Consider the following 13999-nt stretch of genomic DNA (forward strand, 5'->3'; position numbering starts at 1 on the left):
AGTGGGGCAACTTATTTCACGAAAATTGATCTGAAGAGTGGCTATCATCAGAGAAGGAGACGAGTGGAAGGCAGCCTTCAAGACCAATGAAGGGCTATACGAGTGGCTGGTCATGCCGTTCGGTTTGAGTAACACTCCTAGTAATTTTATGAGGTTGATGAATGAAATGTTGAAAGAGTTCATCGGTAAGTTTGTGATAGTATATCTTGATGACATCTTGATTTTCAGCAGAACGAAAGAAGAGAACCTTCAGCATGTTCAAAGAGTGCTAGAGAAATTACAGCAGAATAAACTATTGATAAACTTGAAGAAATTTACTTTCCTGCAAAAAGAACTAGTTTACGTGGGCTTTGTAATTGCAGAAAATGAATTGAAGATGGATCCAGAAAAGATCGCAACAATCGTTAATTGGCCGTCATCGAAGAGCTTATTTGAGGTATGTAGCTTTCACGGGCTGGCGAGTTTTTATCGCAAGTTCATAAGAAATTTTAGCGAGATCTGTGCACCTATGTTAGACACCATCAAAAAGGCTGGTCAGCCTTTCTGTTGGACCGAGGCAGCAGAGAACAACTTTCAGCTCCCGAAGTGGAAGGTTACAGAGAGGCTGATTCTAAGGCTACCAGATTTTAATAAGCGTTTCCAGGTTCGGTGCGATGCAAGTGGGATAGCCATTGGCGCTGTGCTCAGTCAGGAAGATAAACCGGTTACATTTTTTAGTGAGAAATTGAACGAAAGTAGGCATAAATATTCCTCGTATGACAAGGAATTTTATGCCGTCGTCCAAGCTTTAAAGCATTGGAGACACCACCTGCTGGGGAACGAGTTTGTATTATTTTCTGATAATTCAGCGCTGCAATATGTAATGCAATAGCATAAATTGAACCACAAGCATGCCAAATGGGTAGAGTATCTGCAGAGTTTCACCTTTGTGCTGAAACACATCAGTGGGCAAGCCAATAAGGTGGCAGACGCATTGAGCAGAAGAGCCTTGCTCTTACAGGAAAGTACAATACATGTGTTGGGATTCGAACACTTAAAAGATTTGTACCAAATCGACACAAACTTCAAAGAGGCCTTTGAAGCCTGTCAGAATCCCGTGCTGAGGAATACAAGTCCATGGTTGGACTACAACTTGCAGGAGGGACTATTGTTTAGAGGAGGACAGTTATTTTCGATGAGAGAAAATATTATACGAGAGGAACATAGTGGGGGTCTAGCCGGTCATTTCGGCATAAACAAAACTCTGGAGCAGCTTGAACACTTCTATTACTGGCCAAGAATGCGCAGGGATGTACAACGGTATGTGAATAGGTGTAAAGTCTGCCAACTAGCGAAAGGACATAGTCAAAACACTGGACTTTACATGCCGCTACATGTTCCAAGTAGACCATGGGACTCAGTCAACATTGACTTTGTCTTAGGACTACCTAGAACACAGTGAGGATATGATTCAGTGATGGTGGTGGTAGACATATTTTCAAAAATGGCGCATTTCATCCCTTGTCGAAAAACTAGTGATGCCACTCATGTAGCTCACCTGTTTTTCACGGAGATTGTTAGATTACACGGCCTACCTAGATCTATTATTTCTGACAGGGACGTAAAATTCACGGGACACTTTTGGCGCACCCTGTGGAAAAAGTTGGACGCACAGTTGAACTTCAGTTCTGCATATCATTCGCAGACTGATGGACAAGCGGAAGTGGTGAACAGGAGTTTGGCAAATTTGTTATGAAGTTTGACTGGGGAAAATTCACGGTTATGGGATCGTGCTCTCGCTTTGGCAAAATTCGCTTATAAAGATTCGCCAAATCGTAGCATTGGACACAGTCCATTTCAAATCCTGTACATCATGCATCCTCGGGGAATACATGAACTATAGGATTTGGGAAAATTAGAGCGGAGAAGTGTTGACGGGGAAGATTTTGCTGAAGCGATGAGTGAACTACACGAACGGGTGAAGCTAAAGTTGCAGGTCAACATGCAGAAATATAAACAACAGGCAGATTTAAAGCGGTGAGAAGTCCAATTTAACATAGGTGATAAAGTCCTTGCACACTTACGCAAAGAATGGTTTCCTAAGGGCGCGTATAATAAGCTAAAATTCAAAAGATTGGTCCCTGTAAAATTTTGCGTAAGTTCTCAGCCAATGCTTATGAAATACAATTGCCACCTGATATAGGCATATCCCCTACTTTCAATGTGGCAGACCTATTCCCATATATTGCCAACTCAGAGGAAGACAGTGTGGTACGACAAGAACGGAACACCCAAGTTGGAGACAGTTCTTGGATGAGGCACATGCCTTCGGTTCAGCCCCATGAGATCGAGAAGATTCTCGATACCCAAGTAGCCAAGAAGACTCACAGGAAGGAGTATCTACGATACCTTGTCAAGTGGAAGAAATTCCAATTGAGGACAGTTCGTGGCTCGACGCGGCGCAGATACAGAAGGCTGGTTATTCTGTGGAGGAGCTCATGGAATGGAGCCATGACTTTTTCTTACCCTGGGAGCCTGATGCAGGAGCATCTAGCTGACAGGTCAAGACAAAAGGAAGGTTGTTTGGTCTCTGAAGAGGACAGAGGAGTAATTTGCCAGTGGATAATGTGGTTGTTTTTCTTTTACTTTTATTTGATTATGTTGTCTAATTTAATAAATGAACAGTAAATAGGAATGGTCAAGAATTAGACTTAATTAGAATAAATGTTTTAAGCGGCTAGTTTTAATTTTGTAATAATGCTATAAGACAATAATAGTTCTGTAACTAAACGGATGTAACTAATCAGATATAACCAATAGCGGTTGGAAAACCAAAACAGTTCCTGACAATCATTTTTAAAAGAGGAACAAAACACAATTGAGGGTTCGACTTTTTGAGAAATGAAAAAAGAATTATAATTTCTGTGCACACATTCCTCTCCAACGTCCAAAAGTTGTTTGAATTATTTATATGACATTACATCGATTTTTATGTACAGTACAAGTCTGTTTATAGTCTATCTTACAGGCATATGGTCATACATGTGACTTGAATTACATTGGTCCCAGCAAGCAAACGAAATCAAACAGGTTACAAAGATAACTCAAAGGACGTGCTGCGAAAACAAATCTTACAGTCCCCGAAACAACATACAAGTGAACGTCGAAGAGCCGGAACAAGCGAATGCCAAACAAGTAATAAGGTGCAAGCATTGCCAGGTATGCCCAGAGAACAGACATCCACAGTTTCATTTTTAAAATAAGTCTGAAGGGAAAAACAAAATTTCTATATATATATATATATATATTGTTCGAAAAAAACCCCGTTCAACAATTATATAGTCCATGCCGAAATCTATGACAAATTTGGAACAAGATACAGTACGGGTTTAGAAACCCTCGGCCTACCTACAGCCACCAAATAGAAAAGAACGACTGTGTAAACCTACAGCTGAGACTGTATATAGTCGGCGACTCAACAAACTATTGACACACAGACTTTAACAAACCCCAACCTAAGGCGTTGAACGAAAGCAACAAAAGAATAGAGAACGACACTACCCGTGTCTAGCCTGAGCAAACGAACCACTAGGCATCGAAACCCTTCGAGTAGCCATACCTGCAACAACAACCATTTAACAAGATATGTAAGAATCGAACAGCGAAGAGAAGTGAGGGCATACAGACTAATAAAAAAAAAACCAACTCTAGAACTTACCTGACAGAGGCAAGCTGCGGCCATAGCAGTTCCACAAAGTCACCCTACTCGCAAGGAGCCGAGACATTAGTCGACCAAGAGAAAAGGAGTAAATACTGACAGCATGGAACCAGGAGAACTTACCTTGTGAATGTCGAAGGAGCCGAAGAAAGTTGCAACCACATTCTGCTCGGACCCAAGGAAGGACGACTAGAAACCAGAAGATTGTTACCTGGAATAGTTCCAACCAGCAGAAGAACACAACGACCATGGAAATTACAGGCATTAACACCGTATGCTAAAAAAAGGCGCAGAGACGTAACAACAAGCCACAAATACACAGTAAACAATCAGAAATAAGTACAGACCAGGCAAAGACTGAACCTACCATGTTGACAAAGCTATTACCGGATGAAGGGAAGAGATTTTCAGGTTGAAACCCTGAACCAGAATACATAACAGCAAAACCTCATACTGAAACCGCCAGAGTCTACGGAGAACGTAAAGCTCACAAAATTGAAAGAATGTGCAAGCAAATGACTCAGGTTAGGGTTTGATCGCCCATACCAAGGCAGGCTCGAGAATCCCAAGGGAGGACACTTGTCAAATAACCGAAGTCGGAAGTACCAATCACAAGTGCGGGATCCAAGGACCAAATCCACATCATTACAATCAACCAGCGATGAATCAACCTTACACCAAATCTAGTGTTCATTATTAATTTTCACTTTATTCCCGCATTGATAACTGTGGGAGGTGTGATAACCTGGGTTGGACTCATCATTTATTCTTCATTAGAGTTTATATTCTTGATCCTTCATGTTTTCTTAATTAATTTATAATCTTATTCTTTCTTTGTTCTTTTTAGTATTTTTGTTATTTGTTTAATGAGACTCAAAGGCATATTTTATTTTTGACTCTCTTTTATTTATTGATTATTTTTCTTTCTATATATATATATATATATATATATTATTTTAATTTTAATTTATTTTATCTCCATTAATTTATTTTATTTATTAAATGATCTTGTCTACGTCTTGACTCCTTTTTATAATTTTTGACCTCCCTCTTTATTTGGAGTTTGACTTTGATTATTTTTTAATAATTGATTTTAATAAATTGATTTAAATATTATTTTTCAAAAACTAGCTGTTTAATATAGTCGTTACTTATTAATATTTGTTTTTAATAAATTAATATGATAATTTAAATATTATGTTTCAAAAACTAACTGTTTGGGTTACTTAATAATATTTGTTTTTAATATATTAATAAATTAGTATCATAATTTAAATATTATTTTTGAAATATAGGCATTACTTTAAATTATGGTCTCTACATTGCTCTCTATTTAAGAGTTTGCCATGGTCTGTGTCTTTAGTGATTTTTACATAAAGACTTTTCTTGAAACATTTCTCTTTTAAAATATATATATTCTACCCTCTTCTAGATTTGAACTTGTAATCTATTGAGGAAAATACACTTGCTCTTAACCATGAGGTCCACTCAATTACAGATTATATACATTGTGGCAACTAGTAAATGCTGAAATAATTAATAATAAAGTATAAATTGAAGTTCAAAAACTCGCTTCCTGTTACAATAATTCAGCTCATAATGTTTCCCTATATAAGATATATTTCTAAAATTTTGCTGCATTTTTATTCTTTATCTTAACAAAATGTAACTTATAAAATTTAAAATTGCCTTCAAATAAAAATGAATGTAACATATATTTAAATGAAAAGCAACTATTCAACCCACATATATACAAATATAATTTAATTACATTTTGGTTTGATCAAAACCATTATAATATACTACAAATAACTAAATATATAATAGGTTGCAAATAATACATACAATTTAACAAAGCAATATATAAGTCAAAAAGAAATATGATATACTACAAATAACTCCATACAATAAATAATAGGTTGCAAATAATACCATACAATTTAACAAAGCATGGACATAGCCACTACTATGGTACTTGTTTACAACATCGCAGCATAGCCACTGCTATGATACTGGTCTACAACATGCCACTGCGAATGGCACTTGTTTACAACATGCCTAATTAATTTAATAAACTACATTTTAAATCATACTCTTAAAATTTTATTATACTACTGAATATGCATATAAGATTTAAAATTTCATCTAAATTTAGATAAAGAATCACATAAAATTTCAATTTCAATTTAAAAATTCAAAATCGGTGCAACCAACTCTTTATCGAAATTAATCCATGTAGAACCCTGATAAAGTGGTGAGCAGCATTCATCAGAAATGATTCAAATGATAATGTAGTTAATGATAATGATTCATTAAAAAGATTTCAAAATGTAGTTAATGCTTTACAAATTACCACTTACCAGCAGTTGGTGAGCTGTGAGCATTCACTGACCATACATCATACACATGATAATGTAAGGACTCAAGAAGATTTCAGAATGTACATTTTCACAGTTTATATGTACTGTTTTTTTTCAAACTGTGCAATAGGTTTTTGTCTAATTTGTCAGATAACCACATTACCTGTGAATCTCGTTAGCATTGAACAGCCGACAATAATACACAATAGTGTTATAGTGTTGGAATTCTCAGCGATTCTACTGTGTTAATGACTAAGTGTTTATTACAAACATTGCAATTTTTCAACAAAATGTCAAGAATATTAGTGTAGTAAAGGTGTTTTCACATCCACTACTTCAGAAGCAGGAGGTGGGTGCTGATTTTCTTCTCCTTCTGCTGCTATGGCTATATCTGCTTCTTCGTCAGAAGATATTTTGATCTGGGTAGCATCGTCTTGGCTTTTGCCCCACAGAAAAAGGTAGAGACCAATGAATATAAGAATCACGCCCATCAAACTGTTCCAGTGCAGGAAAATCAAGCATTTCAGTTAATTAATTTTGTAAATTTGTAGGCAGAATGAGAGAAGAAATAATAAATTTAATGTAAATTGTTAGGGTGGTTCTGGTAAACTTGATTTAGTTAAGTAGTTTTCAGGGTCCAATTTATGGTTTGGCCCATGATATTCCTGTGGAATATAACCTATTTAAAAGCTAAAAGCCTCCATGTTAATTTCTTTCACTCATGGAATCTTTCTGTTTTTAAATAGGCTATATTCCACATGAATACCATGGACAAAATTATGGGTTCACATGAACCCCAAAATAGCTGATAACTTTACCTAATCAAATTTACTTGAACCACTCTAACAGAAATTGAAGACTTAAAAAATATACCATATTCCATATAAATACTATGGACAAAACCATGGATTCTCATTACCCAAAAACAACTAATAACTTTATCTAATCAAATTTAAATTCACCTGAACCACTCTAACACAAATTGAATATTTGAAAATATAACAAACCAACCACCTAATTGAATATTTGAGAATATAACAAACCACCCACCTTCCCAGACGCAGCGTGTCTCCCAGAACTATAGATGATAAAATCGCTGAGCACACGGTAGACACTGGGCTGAATACTGTAACGAATACTGGCCCTCGTTTCTGCAAACACCATAACTGTAATGGAAATGCCATTGCATTGAATATGATTCCCTGCCAAATTGAATAAATCTTCCACAAATCAGCTTAACCACCTAACAAAAATTTAAGTAATTCATGGCTGGGAAAATTGAGGAAGAACATCATTCATGTATGTAGACTTACTGCAGCGAGCACAGTCAAAATCCCAGCCCTATCCATTATCCATGATGTTGGAATGATGCCTCTGTCAAGAATCGCTACTAGGACAGCAGTTTGGATGGAGCCTAGAATGGCAGTAATTGATGTAAGGGATAGTGTGGCTGGAAATTTCTTCAATGTCTCAACCTGCACATGAAATTATAATCATATATTTGATTGGGTGGGGAGCTCTGAAACTTCTAAATACAGAAAAGGGTTATAATTGGGTATCAATTTAATATGCAAGGTGGTAGGGAGACCTGCAATATCATGGTAGTGGATAACATTATCACTGCTGAGATAAGGTAAATACACCCTCTAATCTGGTTGCCTGAATCTCCCTCGTGTAGAATGGTTTCCACTAGGTGTACTGTATTAGTGTTGGAAACTGATGTTGATTGTCCCCACAGAGGCCAGAGTTGGGCTAGAGTAGGACCTTGAAGGAAACTCATAGCCATTGCTCCACCCACACAAATTACAGTTCCCAGAATTTTGGCTCTGCTGCGAATACACATAACGTCTACTTTCTCCATCCTACACATTTGACACTCACATTAGATTCTAGTCATAATAAATCTAAATGATGTAATCAACTCCAAATGAAAGCATCAAATATGTGAGCAATTATAAGCTCAAAATAATTTGTTGACCATTAGTAACCTAAATCAAAATAAATTGTTCAGAGTTTCATTTCATTAACCTAAATGAAAGAATCTCCTCCAAATTTCAACTATGTGAACAGTTATAATCTCCTTCCAGTTTAAACAGTTATAAGATAAAACATCACAATAACTAGTTAATCATGTAAATGAAACAAATCAGCCCTAGTGAAAAACAAACTCTTTTCAACTTTGCTTAAATTTTTAGTTGTAAAAGAAAAATTGCTCATTCCAATAAGTTTGTAAAAGAAATGGAGAAAAAAACCCAGTATCTTCATCTCAACATACCCAATTTGTTAATTTCAGAAAAAATTGTTAATTTGACCAACTTTACATTCTATCCAGGTGAATGGGTATGGAGTCTGGACAAAGATTACCAGTACAGCTCCATTCAATCTTGCGAAATATGAAATAGAATCAGTGAATTAGAAGTACAAGTACTGACCCCAAAGCCCATGCCAGTATGAATATAAGGGCGGGGGCCAAGTTGGGCATGGCCGAAGCAAAGGCAGGAGAGGTATCCCTCAATCCCATCAGCAAAAAAGCCTGAAACCCACAGACACTGTAACAAACCAACAGAGCACAAAATGTTTATGAGAATCTCATTTATGATAGTTCACTAATAGTAGCCTGAAACGCACAGACACTGTAACAAACCGACAGAGCACAAAATGTTTATGCGAATCTTATTTATGATAGTTCCCTAATAGTTAAATTGGCGATGGGCTTGTTCTAAAATATGATGTAAACCATAAAGGTTCAAAAGCCCATGGGCCAAACCAAAAAGATATTTAAATGAAGATGGAACTCAATTTTCAAATATTCAACTCACCCTCCAAGAGACACCAGAAAGAACTGTCCGAGTAGAGTTAAACTCACTGTTGTTGGCCGGTTCTTCCTGCATTCCAAACACGAACCATGGGTTTGAAAGTTCTGGAATTGAAAGCTGGAAGGAATATCAAATCAAATGAAAGAATGGGGCCATACTTACTTCTCAAAGAAAAATGCAAATGGAATCAACACCAGTCCTCCAACCCCATTGGAATAAACAATGAAAGCCAGAGGACTCACCCCCCTTGATAACTCCTTTCCCATTAGAACACCGACCACTGCATAACAAATCTGGACACCCACCAAGGAGACATAGATGCCCAACACTTCCAGACTGCAGGAAGGGCGTTTGATGGTATACATTTTTGATCAGATTTTCTTCAATTCAATTTCCCCAATTGTTATGTTACAGATCACAACCAAAACTGGGTTTTTTTTTGGTTGGAGAAGAAAGGTTAGAAGCAAACTCCATGAAGGTACGAATCCCGTGCATGAAGAATTGAAGGCCTGGTATAGTATTCTGCAAACAATACCACTGATGAATCCATGATGGTAATTGGATTTTGTGGTAGTTGAATTCAGAAGTTTGAAATTCCTGTGGAGGAGATGCCAAACACATCAACTTATATAACAACTAAACAACGTTGCCAATCAGTCAACGCAGAACACGTGATTACCCTACCCTTCGCTCATCAAACCTGTAAACACACCCAGAAAATTTATTAACCTATCCGGTAGTCTACCTGTTATATATTTTGGAGTTTTCTCTGGTATAATTTTGATGTGGAATTGGTTTTGAATTCAGTAAATTTATTAGAATTACAATGACTTTTACATAAGGTTAGTTTTTCAGAATTTTAAAGGATTAAAAATCAAAATTTAACCCCTTAAAAAAAAATGGTTCAGAATTTTCAAAAATTAAAAATCAAAATTTGAAAAAAAAAAAAAATGTTTTACCAGATTGCCATAAAAACTCCAAACAATACCTTAATGTTAACCTTAACCACATCCCTATTAATCAGTACATGGAAATGACAAGACTGACAACACCCATTTTGTACTTTGTTTAACAGCACACGGAATTCCAACTAAACCTCCATATTGGGTGGAGCATTCAGAGGAGGAGATCGCTTTGTTGTTTGTGTATAGAATTAAACTTCATAAAATTGATGGATCGCTTTTTCGTTTGTGTGTAGAATTAAACTCCATAAAATTCATGGGTAGTCTCATTCAGTTCGAGCATGTTTCGTTTCATTGACCCATGAAAATTACAAGTGATAACAGTGCTTTTGTGATTTGATTCAGAGTCCATATCCATGTGCAGGATTTTTTTTATTAGAACAGTTTTCCTTGCTAAGACTAGAGGAGAAATTTTCTCCTCTTTTATGTACAAAATTACACATCTACATAAAATGAGGTAGGTATTCTGGTTCATCACATCATAGAAATTATGAAAACTGATAAGAGTGATTTGTAATTACACATCAACATAAAATGGGGTAGGTATTCTCATTCATCAAACCATGGAATTATGAAAACTGATAAGAGTAATTTGTAGTTTGATTAATAATACATCAACATAAAATGGTAGGTATTCTTATTCATCATACCATGGAAATTATAAGAATTGATAAGAGTGATTTGTAGTTTGATTAATAATACATCAACATAAAATGGTAGGTATTCTCATTCATCATACCATAGAAATTATGAAAATTGATAAGAGTAATTTGTAGTTTCATTAATAATCCATAATACTGTGTAAGAAATTTCAACTAAAGAAGTGGAAATTCAGAGAAATTTTCCCTCCTTTGGGTGAATTGTCTCATTCATCAACCCATATGGTTATGACAACTGAGAACAATGATTATGTAATTTGGTTAGCAATCATTATCAATATCTAAACAATTTCAACTAAACAAACTTTTCTTATTCAGTGGAACATTCAAAACACACATTGAGGAGGTGGTGGCTTTCTCCTTCTCCCTTGTATATAAAAATATACAACCTTGTAAAATTATTGATCAGTAGTTGTGGCTTTTAATTAAAATGTATTGTTGTTTTGCTAGGGAGGGAAAGTCTTGTTTTCCTTTTTTGGATTGTGATATAATTTATTGATTATTATATATTTTAAAAAAGGAAGGATTATTTTAATAAACTATATATTTTTGTAAAATTGTTGAGTAGTTGTTTTTTAATTAAAATATATAGTTGTTTAGTTAGGGAAGGTAATTGTTTTGTTAGGGTAGGTAATTGTTTGCTTTTTGATAATTATTATACACCTTAAATAAGGGAAGGACTATTTTTAATAAGATAAAATATATTTTACAAATAAAATGAAAGGAATATGTAAAAAAATACTTTTTTAATATAGTTTATGTAATTTTTCTAATTTTTCTAATTTGATTTATGTATTTAAGAAAGATTCTTCGGCGAAAATCACATGGAATATCATTTGTCGACGCGTTTCGAACCAACCAGTGTGATTCATCGTCACGACAAGTTGAAGAAACAGATCAAGCTCATCATGTTAAATAGTTGGCCTTGATTTTTGAACTTAATTACCTTTTATCTATTAATAAAAAATTAAAGAAAATTATTATTATTATTTTTATATTAATAAAATTTAAATAAAATTATTATTTTCTATATTAATTTTTAGGTATTCTATAAGGCCTTTTATTCAACTAACTTTCCGTTAAATTATTAATAATTTTTAATAATTATGTCTTTAAACAAAATTAAACGAATATAATAATTTTGACCTCTGTCCTTGAGTCAAACTAGCCGTTAGAAAAGATAGCTCTTGGAGGCTCCGATTAGGCTATTTAACATGATGAGCTTGATCTGTTTCTTCAACTTGTCCTGACGATGAACCACACTGGTTGGTTCGAAACGCGTCAACAAATGATATTCCATGTGATTTTCGCCGAAGAATCTTTCTTAACTTGATATGGATCACAGAAGCCTGAACTCTATTATTGATTTATGTATTTTTATCATTTTATATTTAATGTGAATAATGATTAAAAAATTGATTAGATTAAATTTGTACAAGTTCAAATAAGTAGTAATCTATTGGATTTTGAATCGGTGGTGAATGAGTGTTACATTAAGGCAATCTTTGTCAAAAGGGTCAATTGTTTAAATTTCTTGTGATTTAGTCCAAAATAAATAAAAAAATTATTAAGTAATTAATAAATTTTGAATGTCTATGTTAGTTTTAGAGAAAATATCTGTATCAAAGATATTTTTTTTATTTTTTATTTTTTATTTTTATTTTTATTTTTATTTATTTATTTATTTATTTATTTTTTCTGTGTAAATACTAATTCTATTAAAAAGGAGAAAAATATGTACATGGAGGTCGAGACCTCAGAGGGGGTAGAGGCTAGCCCTCAGCCAAAGATTCTGAGACATACATATCCTACTATCTGCCATTTTCGGATTATAGACTTCAAAAACTTGATTTGTTAGACAGTGACCCATTAAAAAATAATTCTGTTCTGAGTCTAACATGACATAGCTATCGCCATCAGAGGCTTTACTAAGACGCATGCTATCATGCCAGTCATGAACAAAAGAGGCAAAACATAACTCATCAGACCCAAAGTTGTTGCTGCAAACTAAGAACAGGTTGGCTAGCGCCAAAAACTTAAACAAGAACTGAAACCAGACACAGGACCAGAGACCTAGAAACAAAGACACATAGCGAAAAACAAACAGAGCGAAGGCAAGAATGCCACCCGTCGGTGATGAACCAGCCTTAATCTGCATGTTGCGGAGAGTCGGGCATGTCCTTATCCACCTGGCTAGACGAAGCAACCCAGGTGACGAAACCATTGTCTTCAATTCCTTCGATGCCACCTTCTGGAGGAGTTACCAGGTTGAGAATGCTACCTGCACAATGAGTCGGTCCACAGGCAAGAATCTCGTGCTGTGTTGAATCGGCCGGATGCGGAGGCGCTTCAGAAACAGGGGTGTCATCCTGCATGTTGTCTGCATTAAACACCACCCCAGCCATCTCCCCCTGAAGGACGCTGTCTTCCTGAGATTGAGAGGTGGTGGTGTGGGCTGAGCTGTTGGGATTGTCCTCTTCCTCAGCAAGAATAACTGTGATACTAGCAGACAAAACTGGCCTGTTGAGCCTGCTATGGAAGGTGAACCGGGTAGTTTGAAAGGAATTGTGCGGGAGAGGCCCAGCGTGACCAGAGGGCGGTGAGGATGGGGAGGCCGAAGTAATGGGGATGACATTCTAAGGAGCAGACCGAGAGGTTCTGCCTCTGTTACCGGTATTACCTCCTCGGCGACGAGGCATTCTCAGAATAACAGACCAGCTGAGAAAGGGAAGATGGCGGAGCTGACGGGAGAGAGACTGAGCACAAAGGAACCCAACAATACCAAATAACCAGGCGAGCTTCCAAACAATGCAGGGGTGCGGGAAGAACAACGGGCTGAGGTGAAAAGAACCAGGAGCAATGGCGTGAACCAGATATCGAGCCATACATAAAACCTTGAGCATGAACTCTCGAACCAGGCGCACATTAATGCCAATCTGTGCGACCAACATTCCGTCCAGCAGCCGATTAAATGCGCATGCCATGGAGATCGTCCGCCAGCCAGGTGCAGGGCCAACTACCTACCTTGTGCGAACCCTCATAAATTTTGTTTATTGACACCCGCATCCGGGTATCTGTATCAAAGATATTATACATAAATATGTTAAAATATTTTTAAATTTTCTAAGAAAATAGTAAAAAACTATCATATTGTTGAGTAGTCAAGATAACATGAAATGCAACAAAATATTTTATATTTTGCATTCTTCTATACACTTCCTCTTACTTATAACTTTGAACAATAATGTGATTTTATTTAATATTTTAATATTATTAAACATTAAAGTATTATACATTATATTTCAAAAATAAAATTTACTTGAATTCTAATTTATATTCTAATTAATGTTTTTTCAAATAAGCAATGCAAAATTCTCTTTATTTAATAAATAATATTTTTATAAATTTAATAAATCTATAATTTTAGATATTTAAATGTTTTTATTGAAAATTTTAAGACATTAAATATTTAAGAATATTATGTTATTGTAATTAATCAAAAATA

At 35.4% G+C, this 13999-nt stretch overlaps 1 protein-coding gene and 1 long non-coding RNA gene across 2 annotated transcripts; both read right to left on the reverse strand.

Moving 5' to 3' along the window:
- Positions 1-2843: 2843 nt before the first annotated feature.
- LOC149184774 (uncharacterized) lies at positions 2844-5259 on the reverse strand. Its single transcript, XR_016257799.1, has 3 exons — positions 3821-5259; positions 3698-3741; positions 2844-3598 (listed from the first exon to the last, which is right to left on the reverse strand). It is a non-coding gene; the product is annotated as an uncharacterized LOC149184774 (long non-coding RNA).
- An 845-nt stretch (positions 5260-6104) lies between these two features.
- On the reverse strand, positions 6105-9562 carry LOC149184775 (WAT1-related protein At5g47470-like). Its single transcript, XM_089417702.1, has 7 exons — positions 9036-9562; positions 8877-8942; positions 8490-8606; positions 7646-7919; positions 7371-7532; positions 7108-7259; positions 6105-6552 (listed from the first exon to the last, which is right to left on the reverse strand). The coding sequence occupies exons 1-7, from the start codon at positions 9236-9238 to the stop codon at positions 6360-6362; spliced, it is 1167 nt and encodes a 388-aa protein (XP_089273828.1). The 5' UTR covers positions 9239-9562; the 3' UTR covers positions 6105-6359.
- Positions 9563-13999: the final 4437 nt, after the last annotated feature.

The sequence above is a fragment of the Pinus tabuliformis genome, chromosome 3_2 (genome assembly GCF_031772625.1).
Source record: "Pinus tabuliformis cultivar Carrire ecotype Pingquan chromosome 3_2, CPIR1, whole genome shotgun sequence".
In the NCBI taxonomy this organism is placed as follows: domain Eukaryota; kingdom Viridiplantae; phylum Streptophyta; class Pinopsida; order Pinales; family Pinaceae; genus Pinus; species Pinus tabuliformis.